This window comes from Sebastes umbrosus, chromosome 11 (assembly GCF_015220745.1).
Source record: "Sebastes umbrosus isolate fSebUmb1 chromosome 11, fSebUmb1.pri, whole genome shotgun sequence".
In the NCBI taxonomy this organism is placed as follows: domain Eukaryota; kingdom Metazoa; phylum Chordata; class Actinopteri; order Perciformes; family Sebastidae; genus Sebastes; species Sebastes umbrosus.
The window spans coordinates 4,461,685-4,485,919 of record NC_051279.1 but is presented as its reverse complement, the minus strand read 5'-3'; the positions used below and the strand labels follow the sequence as shown (position 1 = coordinate 4,485,919).

General features: G+C 43.0%; 1 protein-coding gene across 3 annotated transcripts in view; it reads right to left on the bottom strand.

The window, feature by feature from the left end:
• The window catches only part of nr2f5 (nuclear receptor subfamily 2, group F, member 5), a 73,131-nt gene that overhangs the window by 40,456 nt on the left and 8,440 nt on the right, over nucleotides 1-24,235 (bottom strand). Inside the window, exons 2-3 of one of the 3 annotated variants that reach the window (XM_037784843.1) lie at nucleotides 15,515-15,738; nucleotides 14,461-14,634 (exon numbers count right to left, since the gene is read on the bottom strand). In XM_037784843.1, coding sequence (XP_037640771.1) covers nucleotides 14,461-14,566 — 106 coding nt within the window. In that variant the 5' untranslated portion in view covers nucleotides 14,567-14,634; nucleotides 15,515-15,738. The remainder of the gene's footprint in view (nucleotides 1-14,460; nucleotides 14,635-15,514; nucleotides 15,739-24,235) is intronic. The other 2 variants (XM_037784841.1, XM_037784842.1) reach the window with 2 other exon arrangements.

Sequence of the window (24,235 nt, the reverse complement as noted above, 5' to 3'; positions counted from 1 at the left end):
GAAAAACTGGCATGGCCATTTTCAAAGGGGTCCCTTGACCTCTGACCTCAAGATATGTGGATGTAAATGGGTTCTATGGGTACCCACGAGTCTCCCCTTTACAGGCATGCCCACTTTATGATAATCACATGCAGTTTGGGGCAAGTCATAGTCAAGTCAGCACACTGACACACTGACAGCTGTTGTTGCCTGTTGGGCTGCAGTTTGCCATGTTATGATTTGAGCATATTTGTAATGCTAAATGCAGTACCTGTGAGGGTTTCTGGACAATACTTTATGGCTGCACTATTAAATCAAATGGAAATATTCCAGATTTCCCCTATATTCAGATGGACATAAGTCATACTTTTGGAAACTTTGACATTGCCAGCAGAATTAATGTCCAATTTGGCTGCACAGTATGAGTTTGTAATGCCCGATGGCCACCGGCTGGCTTGTTAAGGGGTTAAATGAATTTGCATACACTACTTGCATACAGTACAATATTTGCTCTGTGTGATTTAACCGATTCTTTGACCCCTATTTCTCCTGAAAACAGCGAACAGAGAGAGGACTACTTGTTCTGGATCTGCTGTCATTGCACAGTCAAAGTACGGCACTTCCTCTGCCCACCACAAAAACCGCAGAGTAGCCGAAGGCATAAATCCACAATTCACTTATTGTGAGGCGGAATATAAGTCAAAGCAAGTGTCATGAGTGAGCCGGGCAGTTTTCTTTGTCACACTGAAACAGCTGACAAAGAGCTTTTATTGTAACGTATAGCATTTGACGGGTTTTTAAAGGCATGTTTTGTAGTTCATTGATCTGCTGCAAAGAGCTACAGCAGCAAAAATCAAAAGTGTCTTTTAGAAATGTATCTTAAATCTCAAAGATCTGCCCAAGAACAAGGCTGTCACTGAATATCTGTCTTTTGTATCTAAGTATCTCAACAGTGAAACACTTAGTGAAGCCATCCCCTACAGATTTCACGCTGCCTTCCCTTTAGTCTCCACAGTTTTCATGTAACATTATCATCCCTAAAGAAACGTTTACATCATGCCAACATAAATCACTCCCTGTTTTTCAGTTTCATAAAAGCGCTCTCGTTATCCTCCTTAATGTTTCCTACGTGCTGGACCGCTGCTGCTTTTTTTTCCAACCTTTGCTTCTTTACGCTTTGGAAAGTAAACACAATAAATTCCAGCACATAGCCAGAGCTGGGGTGTTGTGTTATTTTTCGGCACCGCGGGTAAGCACAATAGAAACACAGCTGTGGTGATCAGTCCGGGCTCCCCAGAAGCCACCGGAGGCCCTGAGCACATGTTCGTTAATGATCAGTTACAAAAGCCACAATGGGAGCTGCTAGTCGCTGAGGTCTGTACTCCTTTGCATCTCAAACCATTTGAATGACTTCACCTTCTGCTAAATGTTTAAACCCAGGATGTGTCTCACTGGATTGATTGCGGTCGAGTCGACAGTTTAAACTCTAACTGAGTGAGGTGTTAAAGGTTTTTGTTGGTTATAAAGAGACTCTTCAATCGGTGATCTCTCTAGAAGTTATCTACTGTCTGTTGAGAATGCAGCTGTTGGATACATTTTAATGTAAAATGGTTTTAACCAATGTTTAATACGAGGGCTGTCAATCGATTCAAAGTTAATCGCAATTAATCACACATCTTTTATCTATCCAAAATGTACTTTAAAGGGAGATTTGTCAAGTATTTAATACTCTTATCGACATGGGAGTGGGAAAATATGCTGCTTTATGCAAATGTGTGTATATATTTATTAGTGGAGATCAATTAAAAACTCAAATTGTCCAGTAACCCTCACAGGTAGTGCATGTGATTATCATAAAGTAGGCATGTCTGTAAAGGGGAGACTCGTGGGTACCTATAGAACCCATTTTCATTCACATATCTGGAGGTCAGAGGTCAAGGGACCCCTTTGAAAATTGCGATGCCAGTTTTTCGTCGCCAAAATGTAGCGTAAGTTTGGAGCGTTATTTAACCTCCTTCGTGACAAGCTAACATGACATGGATCCTTTAGGTTTTCTAGTTTCATATGATGCCAGTATCTTCACTCTAGCTTTAAAACTGCAACCTAAAAAAACGCAGGTTGTGTTAATGCGATAAAGAAATTAGTGGCGTCAAAAGGAATTTGCGTTAACTTTGACATCCCTATTTATTACACGTTTCATCTATCCTCATTAAAACGGTTGAGCTATTTTGAGTCCTAAAACAACTCGAGGAATATAATCTGCTGTAAGATCTGTCTATCTTCTCTCCTCCTGCTCTGTTAGGGAGGTCTACGCTTTGATCCGTCAGCCCTGTTTAAACTCACTTTGTCTCCAATAGGCAGAATATTATCTGAGCAATCAGAGTGCTTCATCTTAACAGGAGTTATTAAAAACCGACATTGCAAATAACATGACTGATAGCATAAACGTAAACTCAGACTATTATCTGGTAAGAAAACTGATTTAGTTTTTGTTTTTTTTAACAAATCGTGACAGGTTTCAGAGCTCCTGACTGACAAACGGCCCAAAATGGATCTAAAGCATTTTTGGAATAGATGTCTTTCAACTGCGGACGATGTGACATTGAGGTCAGGGGAGTTTAGGTGTTGCTGTACGATGGGCGAGTCTCCTGCAAATGACTCCCACAAAGCAGTAAACATCAAGAGAAAGTTCCAAATGCTCTGAGCACTAAAGCTGCAAAAAGATGTTGGGCTGCCCGAACAAGCTCGCACATAAACACGTATTTGTGCACACGCAGGCCGAGCACGTGCACGCTCACGGCACCTACATGTATATATGAACTCACGCACACACACACACACACACACACGCACATACGCAAGCACCTATCCCTCTAGGGCGATCCACGACCCTCCCCCACCCTTGAAACCCGATCTGTCGGCATGCAGCGCGGAATTCTCCAATCGCCCTGACTTTTGACCTCTGCCCTTTTTGGCAGTGCACACAAGAGAAGATGAAGTGCCCAAGCCTCTCTCTTCCCCGACACAAAAAATCCCCTGTTCTAGCAGCCCTCCCACACATGAACGGGCACGCACACACACACGCACACACACACACACACACACACACACACACACACACACACACACACACACACGCACACACACACACACGCACACACACACACATAGTAGACGCACATACTGATTCCCATTTGGGACGCATTTGAGGCCAAACACCCTCTGTGGTTCCTGTGAGGCGCATGATCGAAACGATTCCTGATATGTAGGTAGCAGATATGTGTGTGTGTGTGTGTGTGTGTGTGTGTGTGTGTGTGTGTGTGAGACGGAGAGAGAAACTTTTGACTTTTAAAATCCCGTCATTGCATCGTTCACATAGCAGACACACTTGGAGGGTTTTAGTGAAGGGACAACAGAACAGCCAGTACTTGTTATCATTACCATCATTATTATCATCATCATCATCATCATCATCATCTTCGCCACAATCATCATCATTGTCCTCATCAACAGAGAGGAAGGGACTGGAGAAGGAGCCAAAGAGAGTGTCACAGCCATGTGTTTCTGTCATTTGGCCCCTGACTCTGTGTTTATGTGGTGTCAGTGTGTGTTTTGCGTCTCTGTAAATAACATTTCTTGTGTCTGGAGTCTCACCTGCTTCGAAATCTCCATCTGAACTAATAAATGACCAAACAAATGGCTGAGACATGGCAGTAAGAAAATATAATCTGACGATCTGTTGTAACTTCCTCGTTAGTGGCAGTGAAGGTTGTTTAATGCACATTTCTATAAACTTTGTGTTGGCCCAGATTTCATTCAGACTCAAGGCTCTAGATTTCAGATAAAAATGGAGACTGAGTACATTTTTCTCACTTTCATCTCGTGGTATTTGGTAGCGTATTTAGTTTTGGTTTTATTTGCCCACGTTTTGAGATCTTTGGGATTTTCTCTCTTCTTTGGGACATCTCGCGTCCCTGTTACTCTGAACTAGGGCTGCAACCAACCAGTATTTTCATTGTCGATAAATCTGTTGATTATTTTCTCGATTAATCGATTAGTTGTTTGGTTTATAAAATGTCAGAAAATGGTGAAAAATGTCGTTCAGTGTTTTCCCAAAGCCCAAGATGACATCCTCAAATGTCTTGTTTTGTCCAAAACTCAAAGATATTCAGTTTACTGTCATAGAGGAGGAAAGAAACCAGAAAATATATTCACATTTAAGAAGCTGGAATCAGATAATTTTGACTTAAAAAAATCAAAAATCAAACTGATTAATTGATTAGAGTTGGTGATTTATATAATAGTTGACAACTAATCAATTAATGGTTGCAGCTCTACTCAGGACACACTGTCAGCAGTTTTCAGAGAGACTGTTCAGTTCCAATCAGCAGATTTAACTGTTCATATTGAGGTCTGTGGGTTATTAATACGTTTGTTACTTGAAAGATGTAAGACTTTGTTTAACGCTGTGTGCGCCACAAACTTCAAAATACATTCACCTCCGTTTTAATTTGGGTGGCAGACATCTCAGAGATGGTTAAGGCTCGAAACAAACCAGTTCATACAAGGTTTGGTCCATCTGTGTTTGAAGGCCAAAGTGCTGACACCTGTTCTGAACAAGGCCAAAAAGTTTATTTCTTTGTTGTGGCGAATGCAGCATGTTACAGTTGCTCCTTTGTTATTTTTTTCCAACTTATAACTTTCTTCTTTAGCTTACTTGTTTGTAGTGTTTATTGGGCTATATATTGTAGCATTATGTACATAATTCACATGTTACATACTGCTTAATTTCTATTTTTCTTATCTTTCTTTATGCTTTTATATAAGAGCAACTGTATCGTCCCAATTTGAAAGGATTTCTGATTCTGATAAACCGATGACCATTTAGCAAAAGAAGCTGTGATATTTCACCTCACTTATGGAAGCAAACTCAATCAGATATTACAAAGTTGTTTGCGTGCCTCTCTGCGATGCACTGCGTGGTATGCTGGGTGTGAGAGAGTTCCCCATACATCTGACCCCCGTATCCCAAAATGCGTCTTTAAAATCTCTCTCCTCCACCATCTGACCGCTGCCATTTGTGCATTGTGTGTGTCCGGCATGACTGCTCTCGTCATTTTCTCCTTTGATTGGCCTTCACACAATGTCATCAGTGTTGCAGCTGTCTGAAAAGGCCTCTTGTGCAGCGTCGGAGCAATGGCGATCACCCCGATGCGTCCACAACTTTGCTTTTAGTTCCATTCAGGCGCTGTGACAAACGGCAAACTGTCTGGTGAGCATGTGTCAAGCCACTTGATTTAGTGCTTTGTTTGACTGAACTGGCCCTTTTCTGAATGTCGCCTCCGTCTTGTATGGCCTTACTGTATTGGTAAAAATTGCCATGGCCGTAAGCTTGAAATTCTAATGTACAGACAGACTGAAAGAATTGTCCCACTGTGTGTGTGTGAGTCATTTGATGTACTTCCAATACACAAAAGATGACTTATTCCCAAATGTTCTGTTTTTTGAACACGGATGAAATGATTGACTGATGAATCAATCAAGATCATCTTCGGGTCGAACTGCACAAATTCAGTCGGCTCTCAAACGCAGAAACAAAACAGAAAGAAATATTAGAACCAACTTATTTTTCCATTTCTAAATGTGGAATAAAGATCCAAGCGAGTACGTTTTCAGGGAAGTGCCATGTGGTTTGAGTTATATTGTTAGCGAGTGATGTGCTTTTAACTAGGTATAACTCGGTGTGCTGGACCCCTAAACTGTAGCCAATCCATTAAGACAAAGCTCTCTTGATCCCTTTCTTTAAATCCTCCACCGTGGCTGATTAAATGTAGCCGATTTTCACGCCTGTGCTGTGGAGGCCGCGAGGCCTGAATGGCTCCTCACAGCACGACCACAGTGTGCTGTCACTCCAACAGCCCGAGGAGGAAGGAGAGGATAACCAGCACGCTGCTTAGAGACGGTACATGTTTTAAGATCCTGGTTAGATACTCCTGTCCAGTTATACACAGACTGGACAATTAGATGCCGACTGTATGTCACCTGTGATCAATAGTTCTCCTTTTCTGCTCAGCATGTAAACAAACGCACAAAGATCCGTTGCAAAGTTTCTCCTCACAATCAAAACACATCCTGGGCAAAGTTTTGTGAAATATCTCATAAGTTGTTGTAACGTTACAGACGAACAAATGAAAGCCTGGATTTGTTTTCCGTGCACTTCATTAGCTGTCATCCTACCAACCTATTTACCTTACGAGGACTACTGACTGGGATCCTTTGGGACCCCAAGAATAAACTACTGTAAGAAACAACCATCATAGCAAAATCTTAACTTATGCTTCTCAAAACATTATTAGTTATGTAATTAATGTCATCCAAGGAAAAAAAGATTATTACCTCCTTTATGTTTTCCCCGGCGTTGGTTGTTTGTTTGTTTGTTTGTCTGTTAGCAGTTGTTGATGGCGAATGACCCCGCCTCCTTCTGAGAGCAGAGAGATACGTGAGTGGATGTGTGGCGAGACATCGAGGTGCGGAGGGAGCTGCTGGCTGTCCGCGGTGAGAAAGAAAAAAGCCGTAGATGACGGGATGAGAGACAACGTAGTGTAACGTCATACAGACATAACAAGGCTGCTGAATGAGAGAGGCATCCGCCGATACGTTACACGGAAACACACCGTGTCAATAACAAGCCGACCACCTCACGGTACCACCAGCAGTGAGCTGTGATGTGTTTTTAAAGTCACGTACCTTGGCGGAGGTCTGCGCTCTCCGAGTGCAATAGACAGCGCACATGAGGAAATCTGTGTCTGCTACATCTGTCTCCTTCACAAGAACTGACTGACAACTCTGCTGGAACGTAGTTACATTACATTAACTTAATTGGCTAATAGCAACACAAAGTTAACTAACTTAACTTAACATATACAACACATCAACTCAAATACATTAAACAAACCCTGTAGCCACTTTTGACTGGAGTTAAAAGTTACTCTCTCCTCCTTCATCCATCTTATTTATTTATCTCTGTGAGCTCTGTGTGCTGTTTTAATTTTATTTTAGGTTTATGACCAACTTTAGTGCTGATTAGCAAATATTAGCATGCTGCTGTGCTAAACTAAGATAGTGAACATGGTAAACAGAAAAAAGACTAGAGACCATCTTGCGGCTTCGACGCCAAATCAGGCCATGGGCGTAAAGTTCCTACCCCCCCCACTTGCTCGGACCACACCCATCTTTGAACACCCTCCTTCATTTTGATCTCAACTACACACCTGTAAAGTTTGTGACTGCATCTTGTGCAGTTGTGATGCTATCGAGGTGACAAAATCTGTCCGCAGACAGACGGAACGAAAGAAAGAAATATAAACCACTGTTAAAGTACTCAAAGCCACCTCTGTAGTAGCTCCCGCTAGTGTCTCCACGACCACATTGTGACACACACACAGACTCACAAGGTGAAAACCATACCAGCCATATGATCACTGAGCTACATGTCTGATTTCCTGCATGTCTGTACCTGATCTCTCTCAGTCACCAGGTTTCTTGAATGCATCTCTGATTTTATACTTCTTTAATTTATTTTGTAATTTTATAGTACTGCGCTGATTAAGGCGTCATTTTTAATTCTGATGTTTCTGACCGACTGTTATAATAGTTCCCATGATGCATTGACCTTTTTCACCTCCTCAATCTTTGTTTCACGAGCCGTTTCAAAGGAAAATAACCCAATTACAGGCAAATCCAGTAAATTCCTTCCCCCAGATCAGTCCAAACAAAGCATTACTTATGCATCACTTGACTCCCAATACGTGACCCTTCGGACAACAAACTGCCCTCCCCTCTCTCTCCCTCCTCCCTCCTCCCTCCTCCCTCCTCCAAGAGGGTGTTAAGACCTGTCCCTATTCTCCCAAGGGAATGCTGGGAAAGGAAGGCCTCCACATCTGTCCCAAGCCTCGGGCGGAAGAGTGAGGGAACGAGACGGAGAGGGAAACATTCCTTCATCCAGGAGAAAGAAAGAAAGAAAGAAAGAAAGAAAGAAAGATAGATAGATACATAGATAGATAGAAAAAAGTAAGAGAGAGAGAAAGAAAGAAAGAAAGAGGACCAACAGAAAAGTAGAAATAAAAGAAAAAGGAAAAAGATTGAGGGCCGTTGTCGCCGACATCAGAGAGAAACTGAAAGGAGACGGCGAGAGACGGACTGAAAATGAAGTCATTTAAAGAGGGAGAGATTTTGTGAATGAGAGATGGATCTTGTCTCCTTATGAAGCCATCCATCACTCCTTCAATAGCCCAGTGGGGAGAGGGAGGGAAGCAGGCACCCCGGGCCCTCCTTCAAAAGGCTATGGGAGGGAGGAGAGGAGGGAGGAGAGGAGGACGGCTGCAATGTGCTGGTGGAGCTGTGATCTTTACCTCCCTCCCTCCTGTGAAGTCAGCAGGGAAAGTGATTAGGCCTGCCTCTCTCCTCCTCCTCCTCCTCCTCCGCCTCCTTCCCTCCATTTTTCTCTCTAATGCAGGTTGTAACAGTTTTAGACCTTTCAGTGAGGCCTGCTGCTAATTTCTTCACCTCAATAGTGCACCACTGATACCGACTACACAACTAATACACCTGCAATTCACAGTTTAACAAACTATTCCCCCTCCTCCTCCTCCTCCTCCTGTCGTGTTACAACCAAAATAAATGTAAATGTATTTAGCTTGTTGCGCTACCAAAATATTTAAGATAGATCATCACGTTTGTTCTTGAAAAGTTTTGCATGATTTCGAAAATCAATTCTATAATTTTTAAAATCCCAAAAATGACAAAAACTGAATTAATTTGCACTCAAATTGATTTAAAACAAACACCTAAAAGATTAAAGATACAACATTTCTATTCACTTTTTTTATGTTTCATTTCCCTTTTTAACGTTCTAACATTTCAATTTGCCTCATCTCCAGCAGTACTGATGCAGAAATGAGATGTAAACACACTTTCACATCAGGATGTGACAAGTGTGAGATGTTGTTGACCCCTGTCTGTCCCCCGCTCGTTCTGTTAAGGTCCCTTAACGTTAAGGTCACAACCTAGCAGTTTTATTGGCCCTCTAAAGTCATCAGTGCATTGGGATTGGATGAAAGCCCTCTAATGGAGTCAGTAATTGGTCCAGTTTATCAGTTTATTAGGTGCTCTGGCTGTGGGAACAGCTTTGACGTATAAAAGTAAAGTATACATCATTAGCAAAGAACCGGCTCCTTTAGGCAAAAACACAGTTAGCAGGACTACATGTCGTTCTGAAAAAAGGAAATGTAAGCTTTAACATATTCATTGGGGCTACTGTCTTAAAATAAGAAGCATAATTGTGATGTTTTCTCTGTATTTAATGTAAAAATTGTATTTCAATTTAAGTCCGTAAAGATCGAGGGACCAACAAAAACAACTTCAGAAATCAGCGACTTAATTTCACAAAAACAAAAAGTCAAAACTCACAAGAAATAAGCAGCTTTTTCTCAATTTATTTATTATCTATTTATTGTCTGACAACCCCGTGCACACACACTTCCTCACTATTCCTAAAACAGCAAATGAAATCACCAACTTAAGCTGTCATCTAGATATATTGTGTGACTATTTGTTGTCTGCTGCTCAGAGGAGTGACAGGCCGTCAAAGGCTCCGACCACGACCTCCAGTAAAGAGGAAAGCTTTGGTCTTTGGTCTTTTCTCTCCGGTTCCCCATTATCTGTGTGACCCGTCCCCTTAAAACACTTCGGACGAGTGAAAGGTCCTGACTCTGCACCGAGCTCCTGGCATAGATGTCAACCTTTGCTACTCAACCTGCACACTCCTACACCTCCCCCCCACCTACTGCAGGACGAGGAAGCACAAACACACACTCAGAGAAACCGAACGTGCATGTATGTAAAAAAACATGTTTAAAATATATATATTGATTCTGTAGCGCACGCACATCAACACACACTTGATGAATCCACTGAGGTTTCATGAGACCAACCTGGTTCTGGATGAGCTGTCAACAAAGAAGAGGAAAACAACTGTATAAAAGCCCCCTCCCCCCCCGCCGTCACACACTCCCCATCCCTCTCCCCTCCTCACCCACGGACTCCTTTCTCCCACTGACCACTGTTCAGAACTGCCCCCTCACCCCTGTGACCCCCCCATTGGGCCCTTTCACTCCGCGACAATAGCTGCCGGGGGCCGTGTTATTTGAGGCACTAAAGAGCCATCCCACCCGCCCGCCCCCAGGACAATGCCCACCCCCGCTGAGAGCTTTCTTCCCCTCACCTCCCTAATGACAGGTTTCATCCTCTCTGCCCTGACCCCCAGGAGGGGCTGCGGCTCCCGGCTCGGCCCACCGCCTTTCTGCCCGCTGACCCGCTCCGCCAACGGGCCCGCCTCCTGCTCACTAATACACATATACACACTTTCACTCCCTCATATGCATGTAGGGAGCAGTGGAGGAAAGTAACTAAGTACATTTACTCAAGTACTGTACTTATACACTTACTTGTACTTGTACTAATTTTATGAAACAATTACAAGATTATAAAATGAAACCAGTGTTTTCCAAACTTTTTAGCTTGTGATCCGTTCGTTATATTATAAAGAAGCAGAGTCTACTTGGGGCTTCTGGTCATGTTTCAGATGTCTATAGCCGCATTTCCACCAACCGGTCCAGTCCACTTCGGCTCAGTTCGTTACACATTAAAACGGTCATTTTTCGTGTTTCCATTAGCAAAAGTTGTGAATAGTACCACCTGTAGCTCAGTGGTAGAGCGGGTCGTCCTTTAACCACAAGGTTGGCGGTTCGATCCCCAGCTCCTGCAGACTGCGTGTCGAAGTGTCCTTGAGCGAGACACTAAACCCCCGGTTGCTCCCCAGGCGCTTCCAGCAGCCCACTGCTCCTAAACTACTTATGATGGGTTAAATGCAGAGGTCAAATTTCATGTATGTATTATGACAAATAAAGGTTTCTTCTCTGTTGCGATTCCAAACGAGCTGAGTCGATACTAGAAGGTGGAGATTGGTCAGAGAGAATCATCACTATAATAATCCCTATGGGACATCCTGCACAAATCCGTGATTTTTGAACAGCCAAGCTACTATCAATAGAGTGCTGCAGGGATGACGTATTTTTGTAGGCCAAACAGGAAGTTAGCATCGCCCTGGGTTCCCTCCACAAAAAGCCAATGGGATTTTTCATTTGAGTTTTGGATTATTCCAGAAAATAAGATCTTTAGCAAACACATGTTTATGATACTTACTCGTTTTGTTCAGCATTATAATCTCCACGAATGAACATCCCTCTTATGATTTTTGAAGTGTAAATGCATTCGCCAGAAGTAAAAAGCTGACGGACTACACCACGGTCGCATGAAACGCTAACTCATTTACAGGTTTTAGGACTCATTCCTGTAGCACTCTATCGCCAAGTTTCCACCAACCACTCCAATCCAGTTCAGCTTGTTACACATTAAAATGAAGATTTTTTGTGTTTACATTCGTAAAAGTTGTGAATAGTACCACCTCGGTCGAGGTTCCAAGCGATACTAGAAGGTGGAGTTAAAGCACTGCAGACCACTGATTGGTCAGAGAGAATCATCACTAAAATATTCACTAGCGCAACACGGGACATCCAACTTTTGCAAATAAATTTGACTAACCTGGAGGTTTGTTTACAGCCTGTACGACTGTCTGACCGCTCATGTTTTTTGCCCTGTTGGACCTATTTTGAGCTAAGTTGCCACGTTCTGAGAGCTCAACAATCACTTTGGTACGCATAGTGTTAATATAACCGACACAAATGATGGCCGGAGCGACAAAAATAAAAACCCAAGTTGTAATAAACAATCTTTTTCCTCCTAACATGATTCAATCTACTTGTTGTTATGTTGCAAAATATGTCAGAAAGGTTCCCCCGCCTTCTTCAGGACGGCCGTTTGTGGCCATTTGAAACAGCTATAAACTCTTTTGCTTTCAGATGTGTTCGGACAACACATGGTACAAACTGGCCTCAAGACGTAACTGATATATCCTCCTGTTTGAATCTGACAGGGGACTTTTGTTTCATGTTCTCCGCCTCTCTTCCCCCACATTGTATGCATGCACAAAGAAGATAATTTCATTAATTAAGAACTTAGGAAATACTTGGTTGGCAGGTGTCAGATAAAATCGAGTTAACAGGATTCCTCAAATACCGTTCAACAGTTTGCTTTTCAAATTATGTCAAAGAAATAGCTCGTCAAGTTTCCACGTGACAACAGTTGAGGAACTCTGGATTTGTTTTAAGTTGGAAACCTGTCGATCCCTTTACATTCTGTCATCCTGCTAAATATTCACACAGCAGCCTGTTCACCTCATTTAACCTCACCTCACACACAGCTTATGGCTGTTGACAGATGAACACCACCTCCTCTTTTTTGGAAAGAATTCAATGCCCTCCAAACACCCACAGGGTCATGAAACGTACTCAGCACATTAACAGTTTCACAAAACTTTAAATTCAAGTTTGGAAAAACACCAGAATTCAGGCGGACATTCTTCTACGACAGCTGCGTTATTCTCTAGGACGGCATGTTAAAGGAAACCTCTAAGTCATCACTTACAAGTTGTCACTCACAGGCTAAAGTAGTTTACTGGTCATTCATTATCTGAGCCTGAAGCAGAGCAACACATCTCCTCACAGGGGAAATCAATCTCTCTGCTCTTATGTATTGCTGTCTTTGTGATGATGATGTATCGCCGTCAAAGAGGCCAACATGTATTGGCTAGTTTAGCAATTAAGCGTGTGGTAGCTCAATTATGTCGAGCCAGCAAAGAGGAGTTACATTTTCTGTAGTTAATTAACGACAATGATTAATTAAAGCTTTCCATATAGTTGCGTTCTAGATGGAGACACAAGAGGGAAACTTTCTTCCTGTCCCGCCCAGTCCCGATGTACACTTTCTAATTCTGACTACATCTGGCCAACAGCCCTGACAATGAGTTTGTAGCTTTGAAAAAGGATAAAGATAAATTGTTTTACTAGCGAAAAAAGAGAAAGTTATGCCGCTTTCTAAAAAAAGGAATAGTGTCCTGAGTCTGCATTGCATTCTGTCAATGTGTGTATCAATCTGTGCAAAATGGTTGGAAAGAAGTTTTTACCTTTACCGTTTTACCTGAGACTGAAAAACTTCTGAAACTGATATTTGAACACGTTTTCATCCCAACTCGTCAAGTACTGACGCGTTGTCAGACCCCTCGGCGTCACTTTTCGGTCGCAGTAAACACGTGCTTACTGTTGTGAATTAAACTAAAACACTTGCTGAGGTTCAGGCAACGAAACCACTATAGTTCAGGAAAAAACAACAAGGTTGGGCTTAAAAATACTACGTTTTTACAGTGAAAATTTGACTGGACGAACAGCTGATTGTAAAGTGAAAGTGAAACATAATGTGGTCTTCTGGATGAAAGCCTTGTCAGAATGTGAAAGCCTTTGTTGGGCCCATCCACCGCCCCTCCTGCCTGCCCTGTGTGTGTCTTTCGCTCTCTAAACTACGTCACCACAGCACTTTCCCTGAGCGTTTACTACTTACTGCCACAGATGGGTTTACATTGTAGTTAATGGAAAGCCTGGTGCGTCTCCTACTGCTGCTAAAGGTTGCCTTGTGTGTCGGTATCACCCCGGGACTGAGAACGGGCTGGAAATGTACTGTTAATATCTTTAAGTAGCTGAAGTGAACATTTATCTGATTAGCAGAAAGTGGCACAGCAAAATCCATCCGTTAATTCTTGAATCTTGGCGACGTAGTGATTATACTCATGGGACTAGTTGGTAAACTACTGCAGCTGGTGAGCTAACAGCTAACATGCTAGCAAGCTGGGATCAAGCGGCAACCTCCGGTGCTGAGAAATGAAGCCAACACGGAAGAGACAAAAAACTGCAGTTCTTCAAACGGCCACTTGAGGCTGGTTCCAACAGCGAGTCAATCCACACAGACCTCCATGTTAAAATGCCCAACTTTACAGCAGAAATAAACATGTTTACAGCCTGGTACAAGAAATGATTTTGGTCTCTATAGCTAATTTCCCCGTTCATGACAACTGTACGGGGGTGAATTTGAATATAACTCACCCTTTTCAATTATATTAAGGCTTAAAGTTCGACATAATGGGCGTGGCCATTATGAAAGTGGATGGTGCAACTGAGCTAATAAATTACGATAGCTTCCTCTATTTTGGACTCTCCGGCTCTCCGTTGCTTCAAAGATCATACAGCACTGTCAAGATGGCTTGCTCTATTATAATAATCCAGTTGTGTATGGTGAACCTTTTTCTTTATATTTGTCTAAGAATGTAATGCATTTTTACACTGAAATGTATCGTGTGTGTGTGAAGCCCAAACTCTTCTAGCAAACCAGTTCATCAAGAATGTGTATTATGGGCACCAAAGCTTAAATGAACCCGACACTTTAAGTGTTTGGAGAAAGAGAAACAGTTCCTACCATTTGACAGTAGAGGAGGGTGAGTGGCGGTGGGAGTGGCACCGCTGCTGCCGGGCGCTGAGGTGGAGAGAGGGCGAGAAAAGCAGCCGCCGTGCAGCAGTGACATGAAGGCGACAGGGTGTGACAGGATGAGCCATCAGACTGCAGGGCGCACTCGTAGGAATCCTTCACTTTCTCACACAAAGACACACACACACATGCACACACGCATGCATTATATAGATAGTTAGTATAGTTTATAAGTTGTAAGTTATGCCTTTAATAGATCAGTTATCAGCCATCATGTTGCTAGGTTGTTTATCCTTTCTATTTGTAGTTATAAATGTTGCTAATTCATTAATAAATGCTCAATAATTTGTTCATTTTGGTCCAGAACGTCTGAAGGGTGAGTGGTTGTATGGTTTAATCAATCAAGGAGTGTTTTCACAACCTGGCAACCTGAAACATGATCTTATTAATGGCTTATAACTTATATAAATAAAGCATTAGTCAATTATTTATTAATCATGAAAGGATAACTTCTGTACTTTTCAACCTGGACCCTATTTTCCCATGTTTGTGACTTATCGGTCTGACGCAATGTATTTGGTGCGGCTGTAGCTCAGTGGGTAGAGAACCGCCAACCTTGGTTGGTGGTTCGATCCCCGGCTCCAACAGTCTGCATGTCGAAGTGTCCTTGAGCGAGACATTAAACCCCAAGTTGCTCCCCGGGCGCTTTACATCAGCCCACTGCTCCTAAAAAATACTTAGGATGGATTAAATGCAGTAAATTTAATTTAATTTCTAAATGTCTAAAGTTAGTTAAATGCAGGTCAAATGTCATGTATGTACCTGTATATATATGAGAAATGTAATAAAGGTTTTAAAGGCATTGAGGGATAACTCTGTAACCAGCAGCTGTGAAACGAGCTGCGAGGGCAAGTGAGCAGCGTCAATGTAACGTTACGTCCACTAAAAGGTCTTGTTTTTGCCTCCGACAGGCTCAGATTGTTATTATAAGTGTCGGACAACATTACGGAAAGGACCCTACAGAGAAATAAAATGTTTTCTTCACCTTTCTCTTGATCTGGTCTGTTTGTTGTCGTGTCCAAGTCACGCTCAAGGAGAAATCTCATTGCGAGAGCTGAATGTCGGGCAGCAACAGGTCCTATTCTTCCTCTGTGGGCATAGATCAGACGGTCACTCACGAGCTGGGCGGCGTTGCAACAGCTGGTTCACCCTCATCTGCCTGTTGCCCCTCTCGTTCTTTCTCCTCGCCCGCTCTCCAATTTGTAGGAGCTGGGGAAAATGGGAAAATAGGGTCCAGGTTGAAACATACAGAATTTACCCTTTAATAAAGGCATATATAAAGCCCTTAAAGGATGCCTTATTAGAGAGTGGTACCCAAATCTTTTGATGCCCAAAGACATAAAATGAGAAAACACAAAGTTTTGTAACTAATTTGTAACTTATTACGTTCTTAATATTATGTTATTAAGTGCTAGATTCATAAAAGTACTAGGTAAATAAACAACGCAATGCTGAACGAGGGAGGTTTTTTTTTTGTTTCACAACCTGGCAACCCAAAAGAATCACTTTTATACAAAAGTTTAAACTGTAAAACCTTTATAAATAATGGCTTATTAAAAAGTGGTATCAAACCACCAAACGTTTACAGACAGTACAGAAGGCAGCAGGTGTACATTTAGTGAAAGATGAAACTCACACACATCTAGCATGCAAACTTGTGCAGAGATTTCTGATGCTGCAAACACTGTACCTGCATGCATCTGTACACATTCTCTGTACGCATAGTAGAAATACTTGAATGGACATGCATACTCACACACAGGCAGGTACAAACAGTCAAACACACACAAGTGCATGCACACACCTGTATAAAGCTGGCTGTGCGTTCCAATACTCATACTACCATACTATCTAATATGCAAATAAAAGATTTAGTATTTCCCAATACATAGTATGTCAAATGCAGTGTGCCAAAAATACCAGAATATCCTACTACATCTGGATGCATTTTGCGATATGTAAGCCGGCATGCTTTTCTGGCTATTCTGACCCAAAATCCTCTGGACAGCAGGTATAGAGAGGCAAAGTCCCTCCCCACCATGGGACCTTATTTTGGAAAACATATGAACGGTAGTAAACGGTGAGAGACAAATATTGCTTTGATCCCGTTTGAATTGTGCCATGAATCACACATATGACTTCGCCGCTCTATATGAGCAAGATGGTCAAGGCGCAATGTCATGTCAAAGTAGTATGTCCTAATTGCCCTGCCTACCTGGAGCTTCTGTGATCCATTAGATGTACCTGCTGCACGTAAATGTATTTCTACCTCAACATGTGGCCAGTTTGAAACATCGGATGTCTGCGTTTGAAACCACCTGCCGACAAGAGACGCCGACACTGACAGCACTTTAAACCGCGGGCACTCAAACGGCCTCGGCTTTGGACATCGGAAACTTTCCTCGGGGTGTCGGCAAGTTCACTGAACCATTCTCAACCGTATTTGACACATTTGTCACGGAGCCTGAGGTTAAGCTGTTTATCAAGGCTGCTTTGCATGCTCAGGCAAATGCTATTTCACCAGAAACAACTCCCAAAGAGTCAATACCATTCACTTCAATAATGCATAAAAAAACAAATCTGCTGTAAGTTAATGTTACACCAGAGCTCAATTCATGTTACAAGTATTCTTGGTGTAAGTATACAGGTGTGTGCTGGATCTGACAGGTTGGATTTTACAGACAAAAAGGTACTCGGTACGGATACTTGTTGGAGTTTTATATACTGTAGCTACATGCCACCAATGCCACATATTATGCCCACGTCTTTACTGCACTGTGCTACAACACACACGCCTCACTGCCTGTCCACAGCTCCTCCCTGGGGGGTCACAGTGGCAAGGAGGGAGGGATTTCACGCTTGACCTTCCCCTCACAGCTTTGTGAGCCCCTTCACTCCCGCCTTGATTCTCTTGACCTACTTGGTCATCCCGGAGCAAGCCACTTATAATACCTACATCTTACCCAGCAGCACGCTCTCTCTCTCCTCTCTCTCTCTCTCTCTCATACACATCTGTCTCACACATCTGTCTGCTGGTTTCTCCCTCTGCAGGGAGGGATCTGTAGTGGTGGCCTCCGACTGTGACTGATGCAAAAGTTTAGAGATAAAGGTTTAATCCCTTTGTGCCAAATATTGTTTTGGACCGCACACTGAATTCTGGGAAATGCATTGCCCTCGCTCTCCAATCCTTTTGCTTGTTTTTTTAATCCAAATCTCTTGGGATCTTTCATGTGTTTTCACATGTGTGGAGGGCTGCAACGTTTACAACTTATACGGAGATGACTTGAAAACACATACAGTCCACGGCACAGAGGACATAATCATAGAGACGTTCATTATATCTAACAATGCAACGTTGCATTTATTCCCTCAAAAACATTGTTTTGTCCGTGGTGGGACGGCGTCGTGATAATCAGCCAGTAATTTGTTGTAGAACATTTACAGTAAATCAGCAAAAAGTGCAATCATGTGCTGTCAAGGCTCCGGCATTCTCTTTGTGCCAAACTCTGGGGATTCCCCTCCTCTTCCTCATCCTTTCTCACCCTCCCTCACCCCTCTGCACCCCGAGAGGAGGAGGATGGAGCGTCTGCAGCACTCAGCAGCATCCAGAGCCCCTTGTTTCTCCCCCCGGCGAGCACCACTTAAGGCCTCCTGTCTCACACTGCAGCCCCGCCGGTAGTTGGGAACCATTTTCTACTCAGATGAGCGCAAACAAAGGCGTGCATGTGCGGGGAGCGAGGGAAGAGGGAGGAGGAGGAGGAGGAGGAGGCCATCGGTGTGTTTGGTAAACAGTGAGAAAGCCGAAGGGAGCGGCTACACGGGAGGAGAGGAAGAGGGGAAGGGGAAGTGTAGGAGAGGGAACACGAGGAGGAGGACAGAAGGGAATCGTACTGTGACGGAGTCGGAAGCCGGTAAAGAGTTGAGTAAAGGAAATTGTAGGGGCTTCCATGTCACAATCCGCAGTTGGGCTGATCACAAAGGAAGGGGACGGCACACCTGGCACTGAACAAACACATATGTATACACAGACACACAGCTGGAGCTGTACATAGTGATCTATGTGGCACGCATGCATCCTCCTGCACGTACAACGCAAACCATCAGATAGTAGAAAGTGCAATCAGATGTAAACAACAACCAGAACTCACTCACTCATTCATTCACACACTCAGCATTCATAAAGGCATTGCTCCAGCCACTACAAACAGAGAAAGTGTGCACACTCGGTAAGCTGTTCAGTGTTACCCTGAGCCCATTCTGAGGATATGAGGGTTGAACCCAAAGATGACAAAGTCCTCATATCAAAGCCCACACACTCCCAATTGACCCAGCGCTTCCCCCTGACCCCGTTGTTTTATTTGAGCCCTAATAACTCTCCTAATTAAAGCCCCTTCCTATTATTTTTTCCCTCTACTCCCCTGTAAAAGGCCTGGGTTTCAAAGCGCTAATAAAATAAACTGAAGGGGGCCCATTTCTTTATTTGTATGTGTGTGAAGAGTGTGTGGGAGAAGGAGGCAGGGGAAGGAGGGGGCAGTTGGAAGGACAGAGGTTTTAGGTTCAGAGGGGGGTAAAAGAAACAGAGGTCAGTGGAAACAAAGGAGTGCGAGACCCCGGGGTCAAGCTGCCTGGTGTCCACAGTCACCGGGCTGGCGTTGTTGCAGGGCGAATGGCCCCGCTTGTATATTCGCCGGGGTATGTTTTGTCCACGAGTGTAGGATAGAATATATCACGGCGCCGCTGACAGATGAACAATAGATCACGTTTTGTGGAAGTCCGAGTGGAGCCTTCGCAGCTCCTTTCAGTTGGCTGGTACATCTGGAAGAGCTGAGATTAACCCTGAGTTTACTGGCTTCGTGTATGGCTGACCCTTTTGACCCAAACTGCAGCTTCAACAATATCGCTTATGGGTTAATATAGGACTCAAAGACACCCTATAGATGTGGCATCAGTAAATCATCCTCTTAGAAGCGAATGGGATACAATCAGTTCAAAAGTGTAGCGTGTTGTTGGGAGATTACGGACTGTTCGGATAGAAAGTGAAACAAGACTCTATACAACAAAAGTCTACAACCACACTAGCAGCTCTGTGAGGCTGTACTTGCACACAATAACGATGCAAACATGTAGATGTTTAGCGAATATAATGTTGACCATGTTTACCATCTTAGTTCAACATATTAGCATGCTAACATTAGCTAATTAGCACTGAATACAAAGTGTAGCCAAAGTTGGTGCAATTATTTTTGCAGGTATTTGTTCACAAATCAAAGTTATTACAATTCATCCTGAAGGCGAACGTGAATGTTTGTATGAAATTTCATGACAATCCATCAAACAGTTGTTGGTACAATTCACCTCAAAACCACAAATGTCAGCCTCGTGGAGCTAGAAGAAAAGTCACAGGATCACCAAAGTCACCAGGATTACTTCTCTGGGAACCATGAGTGAACCAGTGGGCAACCTCTGGGTCTAAGAAGTGAAGCCAATGCTGAAGTGCCTTAAACTTTCATTCTTTCTAACAGCCAGCAGGGGGCGACTCCTCTGGTTGCTAAAAGAAGTCTGATTGTATAGAAGTCTATGAGAAAGTGAGTCTACTTCTCACTTGATTTATTACCTCAGTAAACATTGTAAACATGAGTTTATGGTCTCAATCGCTGGTTTCAAGTCTTCTTCAATACAGCATGATGTTCATTTAGTAAATTATGGTCCCATTTAGAGTCAAATAGACCATAAAGGAGTGGATGCTTTAGGGCGTGGCTACCTCGTGATTGACAGGTTGCTATTATAGCGTTATCCGGTCTGGGCGTTGTCCAAGTTTTCGTCTTAGAACTTTAGCTTTTCCACAGTGTGTTTTCACTTCCTGAAAGTTAATTGTAACTTTTTGATCGCCTAGATATGTCGTATAGAGCTGTCTGTGGTTAACACAAGATTAAGACACTTTAATGTTTTGTTCTACAATATAAAATACATCATTAGATATCACACTAGTGACCTTTGAAGCTTTTACATGTCTTAAAAAAGGCGGTTGCTAACAAGTGGCTAAATGAGACTACAAAACATGCCGCCTCATCCGCCTTTACAGCCTTGTTATTATTACGTATACTCGCGCTCATGCAACCGTGGTGTAGTTCCTTTATAGCCTATAACGTTAGCTTTTTACTTCTGGCGATTGCATTCACACTTTGTGGAATTTTTTTTACAGAACAAAACGTGCAGGTATTATAAATGTTTGTTTGCCACAGAGCTTATTTTCTGCAACAATCCAAAAGCCAATGGAGAAATCCCATTGGCTTTTTGACAAGGGAACCCAGTGCGATGCTAACTTCCTGGTTGGCCTGCAAAAATACGTCATCCCTGCAGCGCTCTATTCAGCGTTCGGTTGTACTTAGCTCCGACCTTTCGTGTCACTTCTGTGTCCAAACAACCAAGATGGCGATGGCCAAAATCCCAAACTCAAGGCTTTAAAACCGTAATCCACAAACCAGTGGGTGGCATCACAGTGACTACGTCCACTTCTTATGTACGGCCTATGGCCTGAACAAAATTTTATAGCAATCCATCCACTAGTTGTTAAGATATTTCAGTCTGAACCAAAGTGGTGGACCAACAGACCGACAGACATTGCCACTCCAAGAGCCATGCCGCTGTCATCTCTACAAACTGAGAAATAATAACTAACACAAACATTTATGTATGCCATCTAAAACTAGAGTTCAGCAGGTGCAAAGTGACACCGCTGCCCGCATGAGAAAACCTGGTGCTAATCAATTCTTTTTTTATGATATTTGAAGCTCAGCCATAAATGTGCTCAATCTCTGTTAACTCTCCCTTCGGTTTTATGATGATAAACATGTCGGAGTGGAGGTTTATGAGTGTGGCTGGGTCTTTCTGCAGCGACTATAAAAGCAGCTATGTGAATATCATATGCTTCATGGGTGTGCTGCGTGTTCCTATATGTGCTGGCTGTCATTCAAAATAATACCACAAAATATTCTAAAACACTGCTGTTTGAATAACTTACAACCTTTTGACTAAAAACATCAGCACTGAGTAATACCCAAAGGGGAGAAGCAATAACATAATACGGTGATATGATAATAGCTTCAGGCTGTGCATGAGATATAAACATGATCATATAGGGTGTTGAGTACTCCGGGGGGGTTAAGTGCATGTAATCCTCGTTGAGACACAGTGCTAAAGAAGGAGGGAAAAGGGAGGCAGAGAAAAGTCATGTGTCGGGGTTCAGCTACGAGCAACTGGGGAGGCTGACGGAAGATTTGGGGCAATCGTTATTCCATGAGAGCGCTGTTTAAAATGCTGAATGAAAGTTGATAAGAGGTCAAAAGAAGTTTATGAGGAGAAAGCCGCTTAAGGCAAAGGGTAAACTAGCCAAAGTGTGCAAACTGGGTCATAGTTTGCACAGAAAATGATGTGATTGACAGCGAGTGGAGACGGAGGGGGCGCACTAGGAATGAGGCACAGGTTCAAAGCAGGAGTGAGAAGATCACAGAGGTTGAGAGAGGGTACAGCGGGAGCCCAGAGACAAGGCCTTGAAAGAGCCTTATCTGTGACCCATCTGTCTTGACATGCACACTCCTCTGGTTAGTGCCCTGGAGGGGAGGGAGGGTAGCAGCATGCGTGTCAGTAACTGAGTGTGCAGGGCTTAGGGCTGAGGCCTTGGCCTGTGCACTCTGGCCCGAAAACCAGCCTAACCAGCCCTATACCTTAACGCCCCCAGGAAAAACTCTCATGACTTAGTGCTGTGATCGTGTGATTGCCTGAGCTACGCAGGGGGAACAAAACGCATTAACAAAAAGGCTGCCTGTCACACATCAAGTGGAGATACAGATGTTACTCTTTTTTTTTTTGACAATTCACTTTTGCTGTCAGCTGATTTGTCACAAACTTTTTTTTTTGTTTTTGGTCATTCTGTGGAAAGACACAGGATCACCAGATCTGCACCGGAGCTGTCTGATGACCATGTGTTACCAGAATTATTTTATTATTGATCTAAAAACTCACACAATAAATCACCTACCGTACGTCAACAGCTTTTATTCTCTCCAAGTGGAGCAAAACCAAAAAAACGGTGACACTCCTATTGTTCTCCATAACTCGTTTTACTTCATTAGATGCCTGAAAGGTTAAGTGAGGAATTACAACCAGCTGCCTTGTTACTGATACATTTTTGGAGACACTTCAACCTCCTGAAAGTCATTTTCAGATCACCTATTTCAGGAGTTGTCGTAAATCTTACATCACAGGACTGCAAGTCCGTTGTTCCCAGGCTCATTAAAGTAAATGAATGTGTGACTATTCAGTTAAAACTATTTTAGTTGATTTCTCCAGAGGGGAATTAACCTCTTGACTCTCAGTAGTTTACAGAGTGGTCAGTCTAAGTGTAAATAAACATACTTAATATAAATTGTGGCTACGTTTATATCAATGACTGTATATAAAGATGAACGACAGCTCCCCAAAAGTGAAGTCAAAACATCTGGATTGCCCCCTGGTGGCTGGCTGCAGTATCGGTCATAGAGCCTGTCTCCTCCATATTAGCGGATGGGACATGGGTCAAACTATAAAGTCAAAATACACTTCAAATACATTTTTCCCAAAGATGGTTTCTTTCATGTTAGCTAGTTCTTATCACGGGGATGTAGGATCAAGTGTTCATTTTTCTGATAAGTTTGGTTTTAATTAGTTATTTGATGCTATAAAAAGGAGGTGAGACGTCATGATTGACAGCTGTGAGTCTCTCTCGCTGACAAGCCGCGGCCGTGCTCGGCTCGCGATTGGTTCGGGTGGGTGACCTCGATGTCAAAATCTCAAGGTGGCAGTTCCCGTATCCGGGATATTTTGGCTTCACTTCTGAACAGTGAGAGGAAGCGGAGACGTGTCGTCCATCTTTATATACAGTCTGTGGTTTATATATATTTGAAAAGTTTAGTGTGTTGATTGAATAGTTGCGTTATCTGTCATGTTTCAAATGCAGAAAAACACTTTTAATGCCTCAACAATCTCAGCAAAAACAAGGCGCAGAAGTCTACCTGTGATTCTGAAGCTTGTTTCCTGACAGTGCACAATAATCATATTCAGTCACTAAATATAACACTTGAGTGATTTGGAATCAGTTTGTGAGGTCCTTGCCAGTTCCCACCCTTACTGCCCACAGCGAATATCTATCAGTCCAAGTTATTCTGCATCAAATCCAACCTCCAAAGATGTTTGACTTTACTTGCATGTATGGCAACACCTGGGAGATTTACCATAATGAATACCTGATGTGGTGAAGCAGTTAATTCCGCCTATAAAATAACTCCCTTCCTCCTTCCTGTGGGCCCCGGCTGTTGTTTATCAAACGAGGTAACGTCCTGTCATGTGACCCCTCCTCCCTCCTAGAAACCCACCTGTGTGGACTTTTCTCTTAATCCCTCTCTAGTCCTCCCCCCCACCCCCTTTTTTTGCTGTGCGCTTTGAATACTTAGACTACTGGGTGTAACTAATTCTCCCACACAAGGATATTGTCTTCTCCCTATCTCTGCTTTTGTCCTTCGCTTTCAAGCTGGCTATTCACTGATTTCATTAGTTGGCGGTGTGGTGTGAGAGAGAGATGGCTAAGGGGTGGGATGGGGGGGGGCTTCCCAATTAAAAGGCCTTAATAGCCTATTACCATCACCTTAAATTCAACTCTGTTTTTACAACA